The 24210-nt window shown below is 41.8% G+C and overlaps 1 protein-coding gene across 9 annotated transcripts in view; it reads left to right on the top strand.

Moving 5' to 3' along the window:
- Nucleotides 1-19787, top strand: part of ARL13B (ARF like GTPase 13B) — an 80230-nt gene extending 60443 nt beyond the window's left edge. For 2 of the 9 annotated variants that reach the window (XM_073305584.1, XM_073305509.1), the window contains 6 exons: nt 5765-5996; nt 6540-6656; nt 7283-7374; nt 7871-7939; nt 9007-9047; nt 17421-19787. In XM_073305584.1, the coding sequence (XP_073161685.1) occupies nt 5765-5996; nt 6540-6656; nt 7283-7374; nt 7871-7939; nt 9007-9047; nt 17421-17469 (600 nt within the window). In that variant the 3' untranslated portion in view covers nt 17470-19787. Of the gene's footprint in view, nt 1-5764; nt 5997-6539; nt 6657-7121; nt 7214-7282; nt 7375-7870; nt 7940-9006; nt 9048-17420 lie in introns of those variants that run through there. The other 7 variants (XM_073305517.1, XM_073305535.1, XM_073305562.1 and 4 more) reach the window with 7 other exon arrangements.
- The last annotated feature ends 4423 nt before the right edge of the window (nt 19788-24210 follow it).

The raw sequence follows: 24210 nt of genomic DNA, 5'->3' as shown, positions 1-24210 counted from the left end.
TGCACTAAAAAAGACAGGGACATTAGTCTGACAGCTATCCAAATGGAAGCCGCCCTCATGGATTCAGCACCAAGCACACTGGCGTCAGCGTGAAGCACTCTGGCACTGAGCTCTTCCCAGTACCATTCACCATCTCCAGTGCCAAGGAAGAAGCAGAAAAGGCAATTCACCGACAGAAAGTGCTCACTGGTGCAGAAAAAAGGCAAGCGGAGGAAGGCAGCACAGTGAGACCCATGCCAGGCTACTCTTCCTCTCCTGGTCCTGTGATGGCACCGTCGACTCCACGTAAAGCATTGAGTCCAGTGTGGGACCCTCCTCTGACACCTGGAAGCCACTGTGGTACCAGTGGTCTGACCGATCCATAGACCCTGGGGGCTTTTCAATGGGACATCTGTCAGTTCCAGTGACCGGAAGTAGGAGGGAACAAGGAGCGTCAGGATTCTTCCCAGCGCTTGGCCCCCTGGCACTCTCTAAGGAAAAGCCATCCCTGATCCCGGTGTCAAGATGACCTTATGTGCAACCTAAAGCCCTTCACCAGTACCCAGCCTATCTGCCACTGGACTTCAGTTCCAGTCCCCCTGCCGGCACCTGACCAATGGGCCACTGGCCTATGCCATAGCCTTACTGGAATCCCTGAGGGTTTTCCCCAGTACCAGGTCCTACCTCCCATCGCTCCTACTTGGTGGTTTCCAAGAGATGGGCTACTGCTCCTTCCCACTTGGCACCAGACCCCGACTGCGATACCGACCCCGATACCAATGTTCAGGAGTTGGCTCAGGTGAACATACTTGAGGAAGAGGAAGGAGCCCCTCTGATGCAAGCTACCTCCTCATCCTCCCCAGGCGAGGCTGTCCTGGGACCCAGTAGCCTGCTTCCATAGGATGACTTCAGGGCCCATCAGACCTTCTGAATCAGGTGGCTGTGGACCTGGGTCTCGAAATTTGAGTAGCTCAGAGGCATCACACAGCCTTATTGATATCCTGGTGGCAGCAGCTCCCTCCAAAGTGGCCTTACCCATCAATGAGGCAGTAATGGGACCAGTCAAGTCCCTGTGGCAAGCTCCTTCTCTGTCCCCCACCTCAGAGAGGGCAGAGAAGAAGTATTATGCCCATGGTTCAAATACATGTACTCACACCCTTTCCTCCTCAGGGTCCCTGGTGGTGCCTGCAGCAAATAGGGACAGGCAGGGCCAGTCGAGTGCAACCCCCAAACAAAAGGACGCTAAGAGACTGGACCTTTTTGGAAGAAAGGTTTATTCAACGGGTACCCTTCAACTGCATCTCTCCAACCAGCAAGCTTTGATGGAGAAATACGATTATAATCTATCAGACTCCTTGGCTAATTTTAGGATTCCTTACCCCAAGATTCAAGGCAGGAGTTTGCTGCCCTCATGGAGCAGAGTAGGAATGTGGCCAGGACCTCTCTCCTGGAGGGTCTGGATGCTGCCGACTCAGCAGCTAGGATAATGGCCTTCACTGTCACCATGAGGCGTTATTCTTGGCTCCAGTCCTCTGGGCTTCCTCACAGGGTCCAACGGTCCATCCAGAGCCTCCCCTTTGAAGACTCCTCTCTTTTTTCGGAGCAGACAGACGCGAGACTTCATGGCCTAAAGGACTCGAGAGCCACCCCATGGTCTTTAGGCGTTTACACTCCATCAGCTTCTACAAGAGTAAAGGGAGAGGTTATAAATGGCACCAACCACTCCCGTCGGGCTCTCAGAGGTACTCTGGGGGGCCTAAGAAGGCTTTTTAAAGGTGTGTCAGAGGGCACTGTGCCAGTCACCATTTCGGATCTGACTCCCCTTTTTGTTTTGGACTGTCTGTCCCTATTCAGCCCAGCATGGTCATACATAACATCAACCCATTGGGTCCCAAGTACAGGGACAGTCAGGTATACCCATGAGTTTTTATCCACCTCTCCCTCCCATCGCTCTTCAGGCACCCATCTCATGAGCAACTCCTCATCCAGGAGGTTCAATCTGTCCTACAGATGGGGGTTGTGGAGGAGGTTCCACAAGACTTGAGAGGGAGGGGGTTTTATTCCTGGTATTTTCTAATCCCAAAGGAGGCCTCTGGCCCATCTTGGACCTGCATCACCTCAACAGAAACTGAGGTTCCGCATGGTCTCCCTGGCTTCCATCATTCCCTCCCTGGATCCAGGAGACTGGTACGCCACCCTCGACTTAAAGGACGCATACTTTAACATTTCTGTCGTCTTTGGCCACAGAAGATTTCTCAGCTTTATAGTTGGTCAATACCATTACCAATTCACTGCTGTTCCCTTTGGCCTATTGGCAGCCCCCCAAGTTTTCACAAAATGTATGGCGATAGTAGCAGCCTTCGTCAGACGGTGAGGTGTCCAGCTCTACTCGTACCTTGACTGGCTGATCACAGGTTGGTAGCAGGCTTAAGTACAGAACAGTATCAGCATGGTCCGAGCCACCTTCCGATCGCTGGGTCTGTTGATAAACGAGCAGAAGTCACTCTTTTCTCAGTTCAGAGAATAACATTTATTGGGGCGGTGCTCGACTCAACCTAAGCCAGAGCCTTTCTGCTGGAGGCCTGATTCAAGCCCATGTCAGACCTGATATCCAGTGTCAAGGTCCACCCAATCACGACAGCTCAGGTTTGCTTCAAGCTATTGAGGCACATGGCAGCATATACTTCAATCTCGGATGTGTCAGACTTAGAGTGGGGAGTCGAACTCAGAACTCAGGGCCTCTGGTCCCAAGAGGAACTCTCCCTGCACATAAATGTCAGGGAGCTCAGGGCAGTACGCTTAGCATGCCAAGTGTTCCTTCCCCAGATCTCAGGCGAGGTGGTGCAAGTTCTGAGAGACAATACTGTGGCCATGTTTTACATCAACAAGCAGGGTGGGGCTTGATCTCTGGCCCCGTGTCAGGAAGCCATCCATCTGTGGGACTTCTGTGCAAAGCACTCCGTTCATCTTGAGGTGTCCCATCTCCCGGGAGCGCAGAATGTATTGGCTGATAAGCTCAGCAGTTCCCTTTTCTCTCACCACGAGTGTTCCTTTCACCTTTGGTCATCAGGTTCATCTTCCAAAGGTGGGGGCCTCCCCAGGTGGACCTGGTTACTACCAGGCAAAACAGGAAGTGCCATCAGTTTTGTTTGCTGCGCAGGCACAGCCCAGTCTCCCCCTCCAATGCTTTCCTCCACCCATGGACAGATCTCCTATTCTATGCCTTTCCCCCGATCCCCTTGGTTCACAAGGTCCTCCTAAAAATCAAACGGGACAAGGTGAGAGTTATTCTGATAGCCCTGGCATGGCCATATCAACACTAGTTTGGCATGCTCTTGGAGAGCGGCAACCCCACTCTCTCTCACTCCCACTCGATCCAGACCTAATTTCACAAGACTGTAGCTGGTTGCTTCCCCAAACCTCGTCTCCTTGCACCCAACTGCGTGGATTTTGCATGGCTGAACCCAGAAGAACAGGCTTGCTCGGAACAGGTCCAGCAGATCTTTCTAGGTAGTAGACAGGCTTCCACCAAGGCTACCTACCTGGGCAAGTAGAAGCATTTCCTGATTTGAGCTTCTCAATCCACTCTCTCTCCATCTCAATCTTCCCTCCAGTCTATCTTGGTCTGTTTCCTTCACTTAAAGCAGCAGGGCCTGGCTCTCATATCTATCAAGGTACTCTTAGCAGCCATCTCAGCATTCCACCCTCCAGTGAACAGCAGGTTTGGTTTTTTTTCCAGGCGATGACCATACGGTTTCTCAAGGGGCTGGAGAGGCTGTGTTCTCAGGTCCGTGAGCCGACCTCCCCATGGAACTTAAACCTGGTTCTGTCAAGACTCACAGGTCTCCCCTTTAAGCAGTTAGCATCGTGCCCCCTGCTACTTCTCTCTTGGAAGGTTGCCTTCCTAGTGGTGATCACCTCAGCCAGAAGGGTCTCTGAAATCCAGGTCTTTATGTCAGAACTGCCTTACTATACTGTGTTCTTTAAGGTCCAACTGTGCCCCAATTTGGCTTTCCTACCAATGGTGGTATCACAATTCCATAACAAGCAAGCCATTTTCCTACCAGTCTCTTCCAGAAACATCACAAGAACTCTGAGGAATGGCAGCTTCACTCGGACGTTAGGCTTGCCCTTGCTTTTTATATTGAGAAGGACAAAACCCTTCTGCAAGTCCACACAACTCTTTGTAGCAATAGCGGAAAGGATGAGAGGGCTTCCTGTGTCCAACCAGAGGATCTTGTCCTGGATAACTGCCTGTATTTGGGCCTGCTATGAGCAGGCGAATGTCCTGCCTCCGTCCTTCTTAACCGCTCACTCCACACAAGCCCAGGCTTCATCGGCAGCATGTCTCACGCAGGTCCAAATTCAGGACATCTACAGAGTCGCAACCTGGTGGTTGGTGCATACCTTCGCATCCCACTACAGCATTGCCCAAGGCAGTTACAGAAGAGTGTCCATGAACTCTGAGCCCACCTCCTGGGGTACTGCTTGGGAGTCATCTAACCTGGAATGGGCAAGAGCAACACATTTCAGAACAAGTTGCAAAAGGTTAGTAAGTGTTTTTTGTGTGCTGTGAAGTTGTATCAGTAATCTAACAATAAAGAAATATCTTAGTACCGGTTTAAGAAAAATGTTTTGTTTGCCATGCAGTTTACTGCAGAATTTTCAGAATAAACTGTTGCAGTGTTCAGAAGAAGCCATTTTCGGTTTCCCATTTAATTGGAATCAGCTTCATTCACTCTTTTTTTTTTTTTTTTTTTTTAAATTTTTGTTGCAAAAGTGGGGTTTTATTTTGGCTTTATGGGAGCTGTTTCAACCATGTGCCCCAGTCATATAGGGTCCATCCCTTACTTAACCGTACAGACTTGCGGCATAATACAGTATTTTTGGTTGGTTTAGAGCTGTTGGAATGGTGTGTTAGTTATGAAACATGAAAACTGTATAAATAGTTTTCTTCAGACACATCCTTTTAATTCAAATAGTCATCAGATTCATATTTGGTGTACCATATTTTTCTTTTTTAATTTAAGATATTGTGCTTATAGAAAAAATAGTGAGCTCTGATAAATGTAAATAATCAAGGCTTGGTCCTACTCTCCAGTACAAGCATCCACACGATCATATCGTGTAAAGTCAGCTATGTGCACAATGACAGATTTCACAGGATCCTACAGTACTGCACATCTGTGGGGCGGGGGGAGAAGAAGAGTGCTACAAGTGCTGCAGAGCTGCTGATTATGTGAAACTTATAGAGCAGATACTCTATCAAGTCTGCATTACGTAATCAGTGTTCCACCAAGACAAAATGGTGATTTGCAAGGTATTTCAAAAGGTGTGTGTTTTTCAAAACAAAATAAACGAATAGAAATTGAAGTTAGTAAAAGTTTTTAATTCTCTGGCTTGGGGTATTGACGCTATTTGTACTTTTATCTTTTTCTCGCATGGCATTTAAAAAAAGTAAAAAGAATGAAAACACATTTTGGTCATGAAGCTGTATGCAGCCATTCCTCCCTAAACTGGTTACTGCTCAGAAATCTAAAATCACTTCTAGAGCTTTTAGTTGTTCATTTTTCTAGGTTAAATCTTGAGCAGCATCTTGTGAACCTTGGGGTTTTATTTCCTCTTTTGCACATTCTTGAAACTTGTTAATTATGCTACACATGAAATTTTTTTTTAAAAATGGTCTCTGTGTCTTACCCCCCTGTGTTTAGGATCCTATTCCTATCTTTTTAGAGCAGTCTCTGACACTAAATATTAAGATGATGTCTTGTATTACTTTTGCTAGAATGAAAAAAGAATTGAACAAGAGAAGAGGCAGAGGATGGAGATTGAAAAAGATGCCATTGCCTTGAAACCTAAAGCAGAGCAGGAACAAATGGACACACAGAGCCTGACCAGTAGCTGTAGCCAAAAAACAAATGATTATAGACTGATAGAAACATACAAATCTGCACTCGCACAGCAATTGGAGCATGAAGAAGAGGGTGACCAACAAACCTCAGAATGCCTTGATTCAGGTGATAACTCCAATTTGAATATAGCCACTTACTGTCTTAACTACCATTGTTATATTTAATTTGATTCTTATTTTTCACCCAACTCTTCCCTGTGTCTGTATGACTTTGTGCATGCCACAACACAAATAACTGAAAGATACAAATGCACAATTATGTTACTGTACAGAGGAATGTCATAATTCAACCAAGAATTAGTGTATTCATCAGTCTTATCCAGTTACAATCGACCCATTTTTACCAGTACCTTCAAATCCATACCACACCTTGCATTAATATCAATGAGTTGTACTCACCTATCTAAAGACAAACTTTGGATCTTACATGTACATACATGATTATTTACAGTAATAAGGTTTAAAAGTCAGTTGTGTGTGTTATATATCATGTCAGGACTGCTGTTCATTGCATACAGAATGAAAATACGTAGAGCAGTCCATCCCAATGCTTATAGTCATCAAAAGGACACATCTGTACAGTATAGTAGAGTTCATTCTTAACAGTAAATGTGTGGTCCATGAACTATTGTCTTTCCATTTGTTGTAGATACCAGTAAAAAGAAAACAAAGAAACTGAAGTTAAAAAGGAGTCACAGGGTGGAACCAGTCAATGCAGAGGAAGCTGTTCCCAAAAATCCGACCCCACCTCCACCTCTTCCACCAGGTGAGTTAAATACCTTGTGGTAATAAGTGTGCCAGTTCATGAAAGCTGGGCCCTTAAAAGACTTGGCTTTTTAAACATGCAGAGAAAAACCGTTTTCACCCAGGATTATGCCATCATAGTTTGATTAGTTTCTTTTGAGAATTGCCCATGTAGATCCCCACTTGTATGAGGCTGTTGAGCACTATCATTCTGTCAGTAGGCTTTGCCTAAGTCTCTCAACTCACAAGGGCAAGCTAACCTGCAGGGTATATTTGCTCAGTTCCTAGTTAGGGGTTGGGAAAATTGACCAGCATGGCTGTAGAAGAGTAATATATACTATGCTTCAATAATTCCCCATTTAGATGTAATTTATTTGGTATAACTACATATATCAATAATAACCCTTTATAAATTGTTAATATTACTTAAATGTAACGTGTGACCATTCTGATTTCTTGCTCGTCATATTGTGAGCTTCTTTAATAGGAACAGCTGGAGAAAATGCACAATCACTTGCTTTCCAGAAAGCCAAAAGAAGGCCCAGTGACATCCTTCCAAGAAAGCTCATAATGTGCTGAGTAAGAAAAATCTGATTATTAATATGTAAAGCTGCCAGTAGAAAACTTAATCTTTTGAACTCCTCACAGATCTTGGAAATCATGCACCTTGGTATAACTTGAACATTACTTCTATGACAGGAAAAAAAAAAATGATGGTACCTACAGCAATTAACAGGCAGGTACAAAAATATTTCAGAGATGATTTAGATATCTTGTCTTACAAATGGCTAGTGTCCTGATTTTCAGGATGATCTGCTTCTCCTATCTGATTGAAGTACACTGTTCTTCCAGCTTTTAATTTGGGTAACTTTTTCAGTAACTACATCTATTGATGGAATCTCTTACAGTGTATGCAGTTAGTATTAGATTGAAAGTGTAAAACTGGGGAAACAGGGAAAGTGTTTTGTCTGTTGCATTAACAAAAGTTCAAGAAAATTCAGTAAGTGCAACTCTCTAAAATATTAAGATATGTTTCACTGCTGCTTTACGTTGCATTTTAAATAATATTTTGTTTTCAGTGGATTCACTAATACACCATATATAAAGTATTCCTTCCCCCACCTCCTAATACTTTCTTGTCTCCTGAGGAGAAAGATTCCCCCTCCCTCCCAGCTTTTCTTCAGAGCCAAATATTTTGACAGTGGTACTTTTTCTAATGTGTTTGTTTTTCTTTAGTTGGCTGGGGAACCCCCAAAGTTAATAGACTTCGAAAACTTGAACCTCTTGGTGAAACCCGTCATACTGGTAATTTTTTTAAAAAAAGAGCACTATTCGTTGTTCTCTTATACATTCGTTCCATTCTTCACCTTTTTATTTCTTTAATACCTTCAACCAAAAACTAACCCTTTGCTTGTTGAAAGCATCTTTTAGATTTTAAGTTCTTTTTTTTTAATGTGTGTTCTCTTTATTTCCTTTTCCCCCAATAGGAGTTCAAAGCATGTTGTGTCATAAATCATTTGAGGATGTTTGTACAATAGCATACACCTACCTCTTATGATATACCATATAATACTGCAGTAACAGGGCCCATCCCTAAATATTTCAAAATCAAACACTTTTTTTTTACTTCATAGTAGTCTAAAACTTTTTTAAAACTTAGAAGTAAATCAAGTATACATTTCAGTTTTCCATATGTATTGGCAACATCCTGAATGTGAGGAACTATAATTTGACAGTTCCAAAATATTTTAAAACAAAACTGCATTTAATTTAAAAAAAAAAAAAAAAAAAAGGTAACTTGTTATGGGCATCATCCATGTGTACTGTGGCATAGATCTGGATACATTTTATTGCCAGAATGAAAATTAAAGGCATCTGTGCACCTTTGAATTAGATAGCTTACACTGTAATAGGAAAAGTCCCTGTAAACTGCAAATGCTGGGAGGATTAAGCTTAGTAACTTGTATTAAAATGTAGGAGATTCCTGGTTTTAACTTTTCCTCCTTGAGCTGAATTATTATTTCTCTTAATTCTAATAACAATTTAAATATTTATTTAGGGCAGAAATAATTTCAGTATTCTTTGTTTGCATAAAACATCTCCTTTTATGGCAGACCCTGCAAGAGATGTTTTCTATATTGTCTGGTATTACAGCTTGTTCCCAGTGCCATACAGAGGCTTTTATAACGTACGTTATTTTTCTTACATGTTAGTGTTTTTTCAAATTCTGATCAAATGGATATAAGTGAAATGAGATTTTAAAAGAAAAAATTTACTTTCTACAGGAGACACTGTTACGTGCAATAAAAGAAGTAATCTGTAGTTTATATTAATCAAATCTTATCATAAAACAATCTTACTCTTCTTTTAAGGAGTTTAAAGAGAAGAAAGAGAAAGAAAAGCCAGAAAAGAGGTAGGGAGGGGAGGGAAGGGAAGGGAAGGGGTCATATTCTTTGCTTACATCTGATTTGCTCATAAGTGAGACTTTCTGGTTTGTGGCTAGAGCACGGGACTGGAAATCGAGACCGAAGCTCTATTCCCAGCTCTGCCACTAGTTGTGTGTGACCTTTGACAAGTCACCTAACCTCTGTATTCCTCAGTTTTACCATCTGTAAAATTGTGATAATACTTTAAAAGCACTTTGAGATCCTTGAATGAAAGATGCTTTGAGAGGAACTCCTATTGACTGGAGGTATCCATTGAAGATTATGGGAGTTTGGATCTAAGCAAGGGCAAAAACATTGTTTACCCTTGTTCTCAGGGATTTATTTAACTAGTGCAAAATTTTCCCAGTAACTAACTCTGTGAAACAACTTCTTAAATCCTAGAGCAATGAAATCCATTTTGTTTTGTGATTTCAGGTCCTTTTGTCCCCAGCTATACATAATATTTGCTGAAGTTTAAAAATTGAAGTTCTTCTTCGGGTATGTTAGTGTGACTCCCACTTTAGGCATTCTGGTGCATGAGATCACATGGTTAACAGTGTCTGTTGGGGCTACCATGGTCCCTGTGCTGCCTCATGCTCCCATGCTAGGGCATAAAGGGCGGAACGGCTGTGACCGTCCTTCAGTTCCTTCTTTTTGCCTATGGCAGCAAGACGGAACCTGGTGAATGTTCAACCCACTTTTAAATCATTTCTTTTCAACCAACTTTGTGAAGAAATCTTTACTTTCATGCTCCCGTCATTGAACATTTTTTTAAAAAGCTACCATCTAGCCCTCTCCTCTGTACTTTGCACTAACAAAGTACTCTCATGGCAGACTCCAAACCTTCACAGTTTAATCCCTTCCCAACCTGTGACGGATTCATCCCTGTTTTGATAGGTATAGTTGATGTCTATTCTGTCTGAGGGAGAACCATATTCCTAATAGGTGTTCAGTATCCAAATGCTTCTCCCCAGGGACTCTCAAGTCTAGGGATGCATGACTGAAGCTACACCTACTTGAGCAATCCATGAGGCAGAGGAGATGACCACCTCCAAAGAGCAACTGAAAGAGTTATCATTAGGTAGTGCTCTGTTGAGCAGACACCATATCATACTCCTGGGGGAATTTTGCACCACTGCACATGCACAGAATTCATGTCCCCTGCAGATTTCTTTGCTTCCCTGCAGAAAAATGACTTTCTGATGGTGAAGCAAAGGGAAGCCACAAGAGTGGTCATGCAACCCTCTCCAGCAGTATGTTCTGGGTGCCCAGGGCAGCCAGCAGAATGGTAAATCACTGTGAGGCAGGAGGCTGGACTGGGAAAGACCTGGCTGGTGTCTCCTGCCCTGCGCTGGGCTCAGTTGGTAGTCCCAGCTGGGCTGGACAGAACTTCCTCTTCCCCTGAGCAGCATTCAGAGTTGGTCAGACCCACCCCTAGATTTCTCCCCAGGCTGCAGGAAGCTCTGCAACTGCCCCTGCTTCTTGCACCCGTCGCTCCTCAGCTGCAGGGGGAAGGATCACTGTCCAGAACCCCCCATGCTGAGCCCCACTCCCCCTGCACCTGGACCAACCTGCCAAGTCACCCGGACCCAGATCTCCACCCCACCGAGCCCCAGCTAGCTGCACCTGGATTCCCCACCTGTGAGCCCCACTCCCCACAGTATCTGAACCCCCACACTCAGACCCCCTGCCAAACTCTATCTCCCCCACCCCTAGACACTCACTGAGCTCCAACCACCTTCACCTGGACTCCCCTGCAGAGTCGCATTACCCTTGCACCCAGAACCCCCCAACAAACCCCAGTGCATCCAGATCCCGTCCTGCACCCGGATCCATCTCTGAGCTGCCTGCACCCAGATTGCCCCATACTGAACCCTCTTCACCCACACCTGAATGCCCCTACACTAAGTCCTTCCACACTTGGATCCTGTCGGGCCGAGCCTGCCTGCCCACACCTCGCGCACCTGGGACAGAGGGGCAGGGCCTTGGGGTGGTTCTGAGGCAGGCCCGGTCCTTGTGCTGTGTCAGGGTTGGGTGCAGCCTTACTGCTGAGTCCATGGCCTGGGGGGAGAGGGAAGGGCAGTGGAAGAGCTGCAGAGTGATCGCCCATCTCGGTGCAGCCAGTGGCTTGTGCTCCTCAGTGCCATGCTGGAGCCTCCACGTTTATTTGACACATAAAATGTGTAGAAGTTTGCAGAATTTTAAAATATTGTATGCAGAATTTTAATTTTTTTGGCGCAGAATGCCCTCAGGAGTAATATCACAAAGTCCAGTAATGAAAGAATGGCAGGAAAGATGGTGCCAAAATTGGCACTGGTTATATTGACATTGACCAAGTCCTTCAGTACCGGTCACCACTGCATTGATGCCAGTGTTGACAACCCCATCTTTGGCAGCGGCGCCTCTGGCTCAGACAGTGTCATCATTGGAGCCAGCACTGGTGCACCAACAGAGCGGTGAGACCAAAAGAAAGTGGAGCTCAAACACAGCTCTGAGCATCAGGAGACACCATCCCATAGGGAGGAGAAGCATCTTCACTCCTCCAAGGTCAAAGAGTCTGAGGAAGGAGCAAAATGCAGTAAACTAGTATCAATGAAGGCACCAGCACCAACCACCCTGCCAATTACAAGCCCTATGTATGCTTTCTCAACTGTTGAGATCCCCTCTGGGGACATCATTTGTATCAGGGTAGTACCCAGCACCAGAACTGGATCTGAGCCCTTACTCCATGGCACTGTCATTTGAAGGGTCTTACTCTTCACCATCTCTGGTTTACGCCTGCTCCATGGTGTTGAGCAGAGATGGTTCTCTACTTTCTGAGAGCCAACCCTACAGCTTGTACCAGAGATCCCTCTCTCAGGGCACTGCTGCAAAGGAGGTATGAGTGGCATTGGGCCAACAGCTGCAACTGGCCAGTACCTGTATAACACGTCGCCCTGGCCACGCTGGCCTGAATGGGGGCTGCCATCTCAGGTGTCTCACAGCAGCTTTCCCTCTTGTACCTCCAGGAAGAGGAGGACTACAGGCTCCCTTGTGACATCACTACCCAGACCACCAACATCAGAGGTAGAAAAGTCAAAACTCAACAAAGGCAAGCCCAAGAACAAACACCCCCAAAAACTGGACTTTTATGGGTGCAAAGTCTACTCATCTGCCTGACTGCAAGTCTGTGTGGCAAACTAAGACGAGTTGTTTGCCAGATGTAATTTCCTGACATGCAAAAACAGTTTCTAGAACAGCTCTGTGGGCAGCCATAGATGCCTCTGGTATGGCCACAGTTGTGACCATGGCTCTTGATATCTGAAATACCAAAGGAGATCCAAGACACCATATAGGACCACCTGCTCGAGGGAATGAGCTCTTCAGCAAAAGAACGGACAAAGCACTCCAGTAATTGAAAAATTTAAGGGCCACCCTGGGGTCACTAGGGATTTATACACTACCCCCTCTAGGAAGCCCTACAAATATCAGCCTGAACAGAGAGACAGGAGGCTCACCCCTGTTTTTAGGGTAGATATCGGGTCTACCCACCGCAGAAACCATTGCAATACTTGAGATCATTTGCCTCCTCCATCGCCCCCATCACCCTAGCAGCTAAACAGCAGATTTGACAGGAATGTCAGGAACCACATCAGAAATGATCAGGAGACAGCAGCCATCTTAAGAAGCCACATTGCCTGTTCCATCGGGCTTGGTCTGATATCGCTTCAGACAAGTGGGTGTTGAACATGATTGCCCATGGCTATCCCATTCATTTCCATATCTTCCCCCCTACCTATTTCCCTTTCTCATCCATCTTCAGTACTGAAGTTTCTCAAAGTGTTACTACATACTTACTCATAGGTCAGAAAACCTACCCCCTGCCTGGGAACTCAGTATAGTCCCCCCGAGGCTCATAGAGTTTCCATTTTATTCTCTCTCAGAATGCTCTTGCATCACTTTGCTCTGAATACTGTCTTCCTAGTGTTCTCACTTCACCTAGATGAGTGAGGGAGCTTCAAACACATATGGCTGATTCTATCCATACAACATTCCGTAGCGAAAAGGTGGTGCTGATACCCCTGCCCTCCCCCCATAAGTTGCTTCCTTAGTTGAAATTCTGAGACTGCCTTAAGCAATCAGCATTCCAGTTTTCTTCCCAAAGCCATACTGAACTGTGAGAAAAGAAATTACATACACTAGAGGTATTCAGGAGTTTACTTTATTATGTTTCGAGGACTGAGCTGTTCAGACGGTCACCCTGTCTATATCTAGTCACAGCCAGGGTTTTCTAAAGGCCATGTTGCAGGTAATGAAGGATATAGCAATGTAGCTGTGTTCCCAGTTGGATGTTGTACCTCTTCCAACAAACTGCAAAGCATGCTAAACCGGAGCATAAGCAGCAGTCCACCACTTGCTTCACAAGTATGCCAATATCGGAGATCTGTACGGCAGCAACAAGTAACCTCCTTTGTCAAACACGGTGCCTTGTAGTCAGCAGCTAGATCAGGTGGAAAGGTCGGGAGAGCAGTTCTACAGTCGCTGTTGGACTGATACAGTTGAAACTCTTCATCTCCACCATCCTAAGGGGATACAGCATGCCAGTCACCTGCAGTGTGATCTGCACTGACAAACTCAAAGAAGAAAGGTTACTTAACAGACAGTTACTGCAAGTTCCTTTAAGATGAGGTAGTCAGTGTGGATCTCACAACCTGCTCTCCATCCCTGTTTTTCACAGTCTTGAGCTAGCCCAGGCTTTGAATTGCAAGGGAACTGGGGAGAGTTGCAGGTGCTGCACCCTTTATGTCCTCTCATAAGAGTACAAGGAGGCAATGGACACTGCTTTTCAAATAATCCCATCTCATGCACATGAGGTACATGCACACCTACAGTGGGATCCACACAAACTGCAATATCTCAAAGAACCACAATTACTGTAGGATGAGAGAATTCTTTTTGCGGGTGCTCTACTCAGGCCTGGTCTGCACTGGGGTGGTGGTGGGGGGTTTGATCTAAGTTACGCAACTTCACCTACGTGAAGAACGTAGCTGAAGTCTGTGTACTTAGATCTACTTACCGCTGTGGTTGGTCGACAGCTGATGCTCCCCCGTTGACTCCGCCTGCGCCTCTCACTCTGGTGGAGTACCAGAGTCAATGGGAGAGCGCTCGGCGGTCGATTTATCACATTTAGACTAGACACGATAAATCGACCCCCCGCTGGATCGATCGCTGCCAGTCAATCCTCCTGGTAATGTAGACAAGCCCTTAGAGTAGTTCTGGGGCCTTTTAGCCAAGAAAAATCCACTGAAAATAACCAATTTGTTAAACTTCAAACAGCATCTCGTACTCATGCACAGTCATAACTTTATAACATGTTTTTTTACCCAAGTCACTTGTAAAGAATGTATTATAAAAATTTTTGATAGGTCAATAAAGCAAGCACATCATATGGGAATCTAAAGCCTCCATCCCCTTAAATGTGACTTCTGTGGCTTTAGTTTCTGTCTATGCTCATGAAATACCACAAGTGCTCCCTTAGTATTCCTATTCACTTTTGTGTGAATCTATGTTAGTAAGAGTAGGAGAGTAATTTGAAGTATTTGTATCTATCTTTTTAAAAATGTTGGACTATTTCTAGATATGTAGTAGACACATAGTACAGTGATGGCAATATAGAGAGATCTAAAAATCAGTACTGTGTACTATGCAGTAAAAGAAACCTGCAAGGCTCTGGTTATAATGCTGTTTGAGTGTTATCAGAGAATAAAATTTTTACTTACCGCTGTTGACTTACTATAGTAACATACAGTAAACATGATGATCAGGTTATTTAGGATCTGAATCTTATCATTCTTCCATCGTTCTTTGTGGAGAGTTGTATGAAGGATGTTTAGGCAGAGCCAACAGGCAGTATAGCCAGTTATATGAAACTTTAATTAAGCAATTATTTTAACTAAAGTTTGAAACTTTGCCAACTATGCAAGTTACTGTAGCACAACACTTGTAAATGAATGTCACATTATTCCTGATGAAGGATGTATTTGCATAAATCATCTCCTATTTTATCTGCAGGAGCTTAAATTGCCTTCCAAACCCAATCTTCTTAAAATTCCTTTTTAGTTACACTTAGTGAGAGGCTGACTATAACAGAAGCCTCTCAAAAGCTTTCATTTACCCTGTTAGGATTCAAAATGGTTCTGTCAATGTTGTGCTCCTGATTCTCTTCTCACCACTGCTGTAAAATGGTAGTAACTCAATGAATTTACATCAGTGTAAAACTAGTCTTCAGTAACCGATCTTATCCTAAGTACAATGGGGAAAAATAAAACCCTGATCTTGCTAACATGTATACATGTACTTAAGGAGTAAGACCTGAATTTACTTGCCTTTGTTAGTTCTAGATCCTAAAAACTGCTTCACCACAGGTCATTATATTTATAGATAAAAACTCTTGTAAAGGCATATCTTTTTAATGTGAATTGGAATATATATTCAATGTTGTGAGTTTAAAAAAAATTTGAAAATTTGCAATGGCAAGCTATAATTGGTTTAAGATTTACAGTTCCATTGTCAATACTACTGAAATTGAGATTCAAAGGGTTCAAAAAGTTGCTTGTACATTTTCCTGTTTTCCACCTGTTTCTTGTTACCAACCATTCTTGACACTTTATTTTATTTTTAATATTTTGCATATACTAATTTGCATGCAAGTTTGTAAAAATAACTGTTTATGTAAGGCAGGATCTCTTTCCTTGTTTTGTCATGCTTGTAACTTGGTGCTGGAAAGCAAATTTTCACACCTGAAAACCCATTGCTGGCAGCAAACGCATTGCATTGATGGCTAAAAATGATTACAATATCCGATTCAGAGGGCTAGCATGATTATTATAAGAACTAAAATATAAGTGGTTTCAGATTTTTGGACACATACTCACTTAGAGGAGAATAAAAGAAGAGTTTTCAGTCAAATTCTATCAAATTTTATGTATGTAATTCATTAAACGGCACAGTTGAAAACTACAAACATTGAGGAGCAATGCCATTTTGACCACACCAGCAATTCTAATTTTTATACCTTCTTCTTGCAAGGTCTGGGTAGCACTTGCCAATTTCTGTCACCTATGAATTATTATTAATTTTTATTATTATTTTAAGTGGTGTTATCTATTCAGTTCTGTCTTCTTCAGAATGTGCAGTGTTCAGCATGTTTCCAGGACTTTACATAGCTGAGACCAGAAGATCTGGTCTATGCATCTTCCTGAAGGAACTGAGCAGTTCCTCCAAGGAAAGAGAAACAAAATAAAGCCTAGCCATGTAATCTAACCACCATATATTGATTTTTTTTTTAGTTATTGTTTCCAAGTTACTCTTACAATCCATTAGTAGGCTTACTCCAAAGTACTGATTTCTTAATATGTATTGTTCAATGACTTGGAGATTTTGAGCAAAACAACCACCAAGATGAGTGATTTTTAACCTGGACACTGTAAACATGATTACCCTATAATAGAAGTTATATGAGCAAGGAAACATAATAATCAAGCATAAAATAACTGCCATTTTTAATTCATATGAAATATTTATATCTTACCAGAGCAACATGGCATACCTGTAATTTGCCATAATTTTAGGTCACCCAATCAAGTCATTCGATCATTCGAGCATGTCTATGTGAGTTGTGATCCTATGTCAATATGGTCAGAAAATGAAAAATGAACTTGGTAATAGCAGCACGTGTTTATGAAGTTATTTTTATTGGTGATGTTTAGACCAAGAAAGCAGAAATACACACGCACGCTGTAGTGTCAAAATTAAAGATTGGGGTCTACATTTTCCAAAGTAATTAGTGATTTCGGATACCTTAATGTCTGGCTGCCCAAATTGAGACACCACTAGAACACTGGATTTTCAGAGAGTGGCCATTCAGTACTTTCTGAAAATCCGGCCCCGTTAAGGTGTGTGAAGTCAAGTGCCCAGAATCACTGGTCATTTTTGAAAAATTAGGCCTAATTTTCTTTACTAGAAGAGGGGTCCCTGTCCCTGATTTTGCAGTTGCATAATTGCTAGACTTAGTCAGGCCTGTATATGCCTGCAGTATTCAACAGTGCTGTGTTTGGATGTTTTTCTAAATGGTTGGTCCTACAAACACTTTTTATCGGGTATAATGCTTAATAATGTGATTAACCCCATTTAAATCAATAGTACTACTAGCATTAGTAAATGCTACACAGGGTAGTAATTGTTTGCAGGATCTGGCCCTAAAATTGTGGTCTGCCTGGTTTTTAAAGCAGCAAGAATTCAACAGAATTAATCTGTCCTTTTGAAAAAGATGATGTAAATTCGATTCTAACATGTTTTTTTCTGGTATGTTGTTTATGTAGATTTCTATGGCAAGCCGCTACCTCCATTGACTATACGGCAGAGACCTAACAGCGACACCCATGATGTCATTTCTTAACCAGATCACATTCTACATTTTTAACTTAATCACAAAATTATAACAATTTTTCCTACTTGGATACTGTTTAAAGAGTTGCTGTGAGATGAGACAATAAGAACCCATTTTCTTTTCTGCCACGGGTTAGTTCTACTGGACTGGATTGATGAGATTTTCTACTTGGCTTATTAGTTACTGTTCACATTCTCACCAGCTCTTCTTCAGGGGTTAACAGGGACATGGAGAACAGAAATGTTTGAGAGCACTTGCACGCACGTGGAATTTGGGATCAGGTTAGTACTGTTGGGTTTCATATTGGGGTTTACTTGCCAGACTATATAGCTATAACCCTGAAGAAAAACACCTTCAAGACCAAATGCAAATGGATTGGGTGTGCACATCAAGACTGTCATTCATATGTTGTGTAGTAATCCATATCTCTACAGCTAATAATTTTAAGGCATTTTGTAAGATGTGTGCATGTTGGAGTGAATATAGAGAATTATATGCTACAAACGTTAACTATATTTTTATAATTTTTTCTAATATTTTATTTGGGAATTTGATTTAACATTAATGCCTGTTACTCGCCATCAAAATGGTGTCTAGAAAGTGTTAAAAATTTGTTGATAGCTTTACCCATATGAATATATTGACTTTTATGTTTACTTTATAATAGCAATACATTTTGGTTGGGATTTATGTCACCAGTTGCCCTAATTATTCATATATTGCCCTTCTCCCAGTCTCTGGGGTTTTTAAGATAAACGGATTTTACACATAATTATGGTATTTGAATGGACTGTCTAAAAGTTTTCTTCTTATGGATCATTTTTTTGTTAAATGGGAGTTGATATGCATAGTAAATATGTTTTCAAATATCTTAATTGAATATTATATTATGTGCTATAAGATAGAATCGCACACAATTGAAATTTTGAACTCATTTCAACTAAGAATTCTGGTGAAAAATCAAATCAGTTAGCATACATGTCTGTTTAATGTGTTCTATAAAACACTAAAAATGTCATATTGAAAATGTAAAAAGCAGAGATTTTTAAGCCAATGTAATGAGCCTAATTCTAACCTTCCAATTAATGTGCCCCTCTCATATTTATTTTTTTAAAAGGGAGTGGTGTGTTGGAGGAGAGAATTGGATTGACTGTACTTCAAATGTTTTGATATAAGTTTGTATTCTGTTACATTTGGGAGAATAATTTCTATACCATATGTGTACGTATAATTTTACTACTTAGTTGCTGGTGTCTGGAAAACCTTCCCTACAACGTTATAGTGAGGTTGAAAGCATTTGTGAAAAAAGCACAGGTCCTAAATCAAAGGTTTTTGGAATAGGCAGGCAATGGTGACTTTCTATTACGCTACCAGCTTCCCATCATCTCATACTAGCAAAAAACACTAGGCCGTGATAATGCAGTGAAATATATTCATCAGCTACCTTAACATTTGAAAGCATTGCATGAGGTTTTAGCCACATGACTCTTGTTAAAGTCAATGGGAGTGACAGCTAAAACCCCACACAATTCTTTTGAAATGTAACCCTTACTTAATGGTTTAAAATATTAGTTTGTTTTAACTAAAGCAAAACCGTCACTAACATTAAGGATGTGTATTGCATTGGGAAGAGAGAGAACTCAAATTCAGTGAGTAATGGGTATGTATAAAACCATTTGAATGTGACTGGAAATAGCAGGAGAATACTTCCCTGGTAGTGGTAACAGGGTCTGGTATGGAGACAGGGTTCTGTTTGAGTAAATAATGATACTATTGTGATGTACTTTGGCTTGCTTTCAATAAACATGTCTTAATATTTAGCATTCTTTCCTTAAAAGTTTACACGCATAATCCCATTAATCTTACCATGTCATACACATACATGTAATTAGTTACCTTGTCATACACATTCCTTTGGTTTGAGGGGTCTATGTACTGTAGTTTGACACTTTTTTCAGTTTCATCTTGACCTTTGAGTTTTTTCTTTATCTATATGCAAAACAAATTAAATTAATGAAAGTCTTTGTTTCTCTTTTTAAAGTGCAACTAAAAAGAAAGCTGGCATGGAAATTAAATGAGAAACTGAAACTTAAAACAATGATATTTCTCATATTCAAAATTTGTTTCTACTGTTAAATTTATATTGTTATGAGACCAAATTACTAGAAATATTTTTCATACAGTTTTATATATGAAAGTGTACTGTAATTGACAGCATTGTTTTTCTCATTATTTTATACTACATCAGCTTTTTATTTGTTGACGGTCACTGTGTATAGAATAAAACTAATGTACAGCATCTAAGTGTTTTCTTTATTATATATTAAATACTTTTGGGGGGCAAGTACAGAAGAACCTCATGAATTCTTATTAATGACTGTGGGAACCATTTTGCAATTTGCATTGCTAAATACCATGAATTAGTGAGAGAGTGAACAAATTAAAAAACAAACAAAAAAAAAAACCCAGCCACAATAAGTACTTCATGTATTTTGACAGTTATAGATTTATATTTATATTTGTCGTATATTATAAAAAAATACTATTTTAAATACTTCTTGAGGCCTCACTAGTGCACTTAACTATTAATCTTTGAGTCAGTAGGAGGTACTACCAGATTTGAGCAAACTATAAAATTGGGCTAGTGAAGTTCTGTATTTGTCTTAAATTGTGTGTTTGAGATTTTATCCTTGTGCATTTATCAATGTATTCAACTCTTAAGAGCACTTGCTCTTAAATATATGGATGATTTGCACATGCAACTGTTCTCTTAGATAAAGTCGCTATCTATGTAACATTTTAACTTCTTTATGGGACATGCGAAAAGATAGGTGAGAGAAGACCCCCACATAGCTTCATAACATATGGGAAATAGTGGCTGCAAATGCTAGATTAATGTTAAAATATAATTAATGATTCAAAAGGCAAATCAATCTTTTTCTTTAACTCCTTTCACCCTGTTCCAAATAAGGGAAGGGGAGGAGGACACAAAGTTTACTGAAATACACTAAAAAAAATTAAGCAAATAATATTTAGAACTTTGTGTTCTAAAAGTGCAGTGCAATCATTAAAGCTTCACGTTGTCTACAGCCACATTTTTCTGATTTATCATTTTTCATGTACATTTACAATAAGTGAGAGAACCCCACACTTAACATGGGAGCAGGAGAAAACTGGATCTGAAATAATGGATACTCATAACATTAGACACCTCACCCTGTTGCAGCCGTTTATGGTGGCTAAAGGGGACAAAGAAATCTACAGAGGTCCCAGAAGATTTCACACAGGGTGAGAACTGCAAAAGGCAATTGTAGATAGTTGTGAAATCAAGAGGATGTTGGGGGTGTCAGTTGCAAAGGCTGCAGCATTGCAGAGATTCTGAACAGCACTCTGCCCCATAAGACAGCATGAGGAGGCTTGGGGTAACTTAGACAGCCCTGTAGGATTTAAAGCCATCTTAGCCCCCACCCCCTTGGGCTGTGGTTCTGTGCTGGGCTTCTTAGAGGCACTGCACAGAATCTTACCATTGAAAGGTACACACAATGATAACTTTACCAGCTGGAGATTATTCTGTACTTGTTTTTCTTCTCTCTCTCCATCACAAACATATATATATATTTTTTGGCCTGAAAGCCGTGCTTCTTGGCCTAGTGATGCCACTTCAGACAGCGATGATGTTCAGTATGATAACTTCAGGGTGCTTCGTTGCTAACTTTGTGATAACTGTCTCCTTGGCTGCCACCTTTGGAGTTCATTCAGCTCAGGATACTGTTGTTTCCTCAAAAGGAAACACCATCCTAAATTATTTCAATAGAAATGCCATTAATGAGATTCATAGAAGTGACTAGAAAGCTAATAATAAAAGTTTCCATTAGGGCAGAGACATGTTCAAGTTTTTTTTTTTTTCCCTGCTGTTTGGATACACTTTGCTATCTTACCTAAGATCACATTGGCACTTACTAGAGGGTGATCTGTACTCCACAACAAACTCCTTTAGGAAAATAATGCACTGTGGCAAGCTGCAAAGCACTGCCTGCTCCCCAGTGAATATGGTGCTGACTTCACTCCCCTTGCACTGGTTGTGAGGAAAGATTATAGGATTGTGACTGTTTCACACAGTAACACCCCCCACCAACTGTCATAAAAATGGATTGATCTCTAACTGGGAAACTGTAGCGTGAGATTTTTGAAAGCACTCAGCATTGGCCTAACATTGACTTCAGCTTGAGTAGAGTTAGACAGATGCTGGGCACTTTTGAAAGTCACATACCTAGGATGTTTATATAAACTAAACTGTTTGTGCTTGGTTGACTGCAGTGTCCCGTATGGCCTCTATTTTGAATTTCCTCTCTTCTTGAGAAGTGGAAATCCAGACGCTCGGGTTAGAAGTCCTATTACTTTTAAAATTTGGCATAAGTGTTTATATGAAATGGATGTTTGTGCTCCAGATTTCTAAAATAAATATCCATGCTTCAGCTCAGCATTTATTCTGTATAGAGACAATCATAGGCACCGACTTCCCCTCTGCCCCATGGATGCTCTGCCCACCCGTGCACCACCCTCATCCTGCCTCAATTTCACCCCCTTCCCCCAAGTCCCTTCCCCTGCCCTGCCTCTTTACCACCTCCTCCTCCGAGCGCCCTGGATCCCCACTCCTCCCCCTCCCTCCCGGAAAGTCCTAAGCACTGCCAAACAGCCATTAGGCAGCGGGTGGGAAGCTCTGGGAGGCAGTGGAGCAGGGACACGGTGCGCTCAGGAGAGATGGAGGGGTGGGGGCAGGGGAGCTTGGCTGCCGGCGGTGCAGAGCCCCTGCTAATTTTTCCCCTTCGGTGCTCCAGCCCCACAACACCCACGGAGTCGGCACCTATGGAGACAATGTTGAGTCACTTATCTATCAGCCTGGCCCACTACTGGAGCATGAACGCTCACATTTTATTAAAGTTATCAGTTTAGAGCCAGATTTATTCATTCTTGTATGAATGGCCAAATAGTTTTCTGTGCCAAAAAATACTGTAATGCTTGAGAAAATGAGGTGCCTCTCACTCTTGACCGCTAACGTCTGCTTTACACATCTATTTCTGTATTTTCCTGTTCCTTGGAATGTGGCATATTTTGCAGGCTTCTTGGAAATTGTTTCCTAATCGGCCTTCCCCGGATACAGTGTACTATTGCACATAAGCAGTATCTCAAAATTTATCTAGCCCCAACACATTCATTATTCAGTGGGAGGAAGAAATATCTTGAAACTTTCAGCAACTTCCCCATCACGGGCTCTAGGAGGATAGCATTTATTTACATGATCTTGTAATTTTAAATTTTGGATAGCTTTCAACTAAAGCTTTAAATTTGCTACCCGCTGCAATCAAGATATGTTGGATATGATTCAGACTTTCAGTAACATCTGCTGGACTCTTGCTAAATCTAACCTCATCTGACCATCCAGGACCATGCCCACCTGCAGGTGTTATACCTAACATTGAAGGCCTGTGTCTTAGCTTGTAAAGGAGAAACACCAAGGTCCCAGCATTCTACTTTGCTTCAGGGGGAAGAAGAGAAACCCCACAACCCTTGCAGCTGGACTGTGCAGAGGTAAAGAAATCTGCACTGGCACAATGTCATGCCTTCTTTGGAGAGCATGGGAGTACTCTCTGAGGATTCAGGTGCACAGTTACGGAGGGGTGGCACTGCCTTTGGTATTTTTGAATGTTGACCTCTCTCTAGTCCAAGATATCTGGGCTTGTGCCCCTCTTTCTGAAAATGCTAGAGGCTTTTGAGAGCTAGTCCACCTCGCTTCTGCTTCCCTGAAATGGAGCCCGGAATCTTGAAAGAAGCTAGTTTGATTTCTAGTCATTGTAGGGGACATTGTTTAACTTTTCATCCAAAGTAACCCCCCCTAATCAGTTCTGCAGATAACTTACTGTACTGTTTATGGTGTAGAAACTGTTAGTATTAATAGCTGTGGCTTGGTTTTTCAAAAATTGCAGAGCTCAACTTCCACTGCAGTCCATGGGCCACCAAAGGTTCTGCTAAAAAGTTAATTAGTAAGATTCCAAAAAGTCTATTTTTATAAAGCAAAAGTAATGTATTTTAACCAAATTGCCTTTCTAACATCCTGAGAACTGTGCTGCAGACTTCCTGGTTTCTGCCACAGTGAGTGACATTAGCAGCACCACACACTAATGGACTGGTAAATGTTTAGAGTGGGATGGTTCTTTCAAAATGTTTATGGTATTTGTTTGATAAGTAAGGTAAACAGGAGATCAGTTCTGGCATCAATTATTGGCTTTAATGGAGTTACAATGCAAAGAACTTGGCCCTGTATGTTTCACCATGAGTATTTTTATCCACGTTCAGTATCTTACAGAAGTTGGCATTTAATTAAAAAAAAAAATCCCCAGACCTTTTGCAGTTGATATTTGAGAGTGTATATATAAAGCTTTATTTTGACTTCTGTCTCTTTCTCTGGGGCTTGGTTTGACTAATCTTAGACAAGCTTCTAAATTTGGTGACAATATTTTGTAGGAGGCATGCTCTTAGTTTTTTTATAAAGCTAGCCTCACTAATGAAAAAGATGAAAATAAAGGAATTCATTGTGAAAGTAATAAATTTGAAGGCCAAGTACTGTATCAGACGAATTCAGCTCTTTAAAAATAGATAGGATTGATTTTAAGAGGACTTGTTTAACCTATACTATTTAGTATTTCCATCTTGCTTGTTCTTGT

This window comes from Lepidochelys kempii, chromosome 1, assembly GCF_965140265.1.
Source record: "Lepidochelys kempii isolate rLepKem1 chromosome 1, rLepKem1.hap2, whole genome shotgun sequence".
NCBI classification, from domain to species: Eukaryota; Metazoa; Chordata; order Testudines; family Cheloniidae; genus Lepidochelys; species Lepidochelys kempii.
This window is presented reverse-complemented; position numbering and strand designations above follow the sequence as displayed.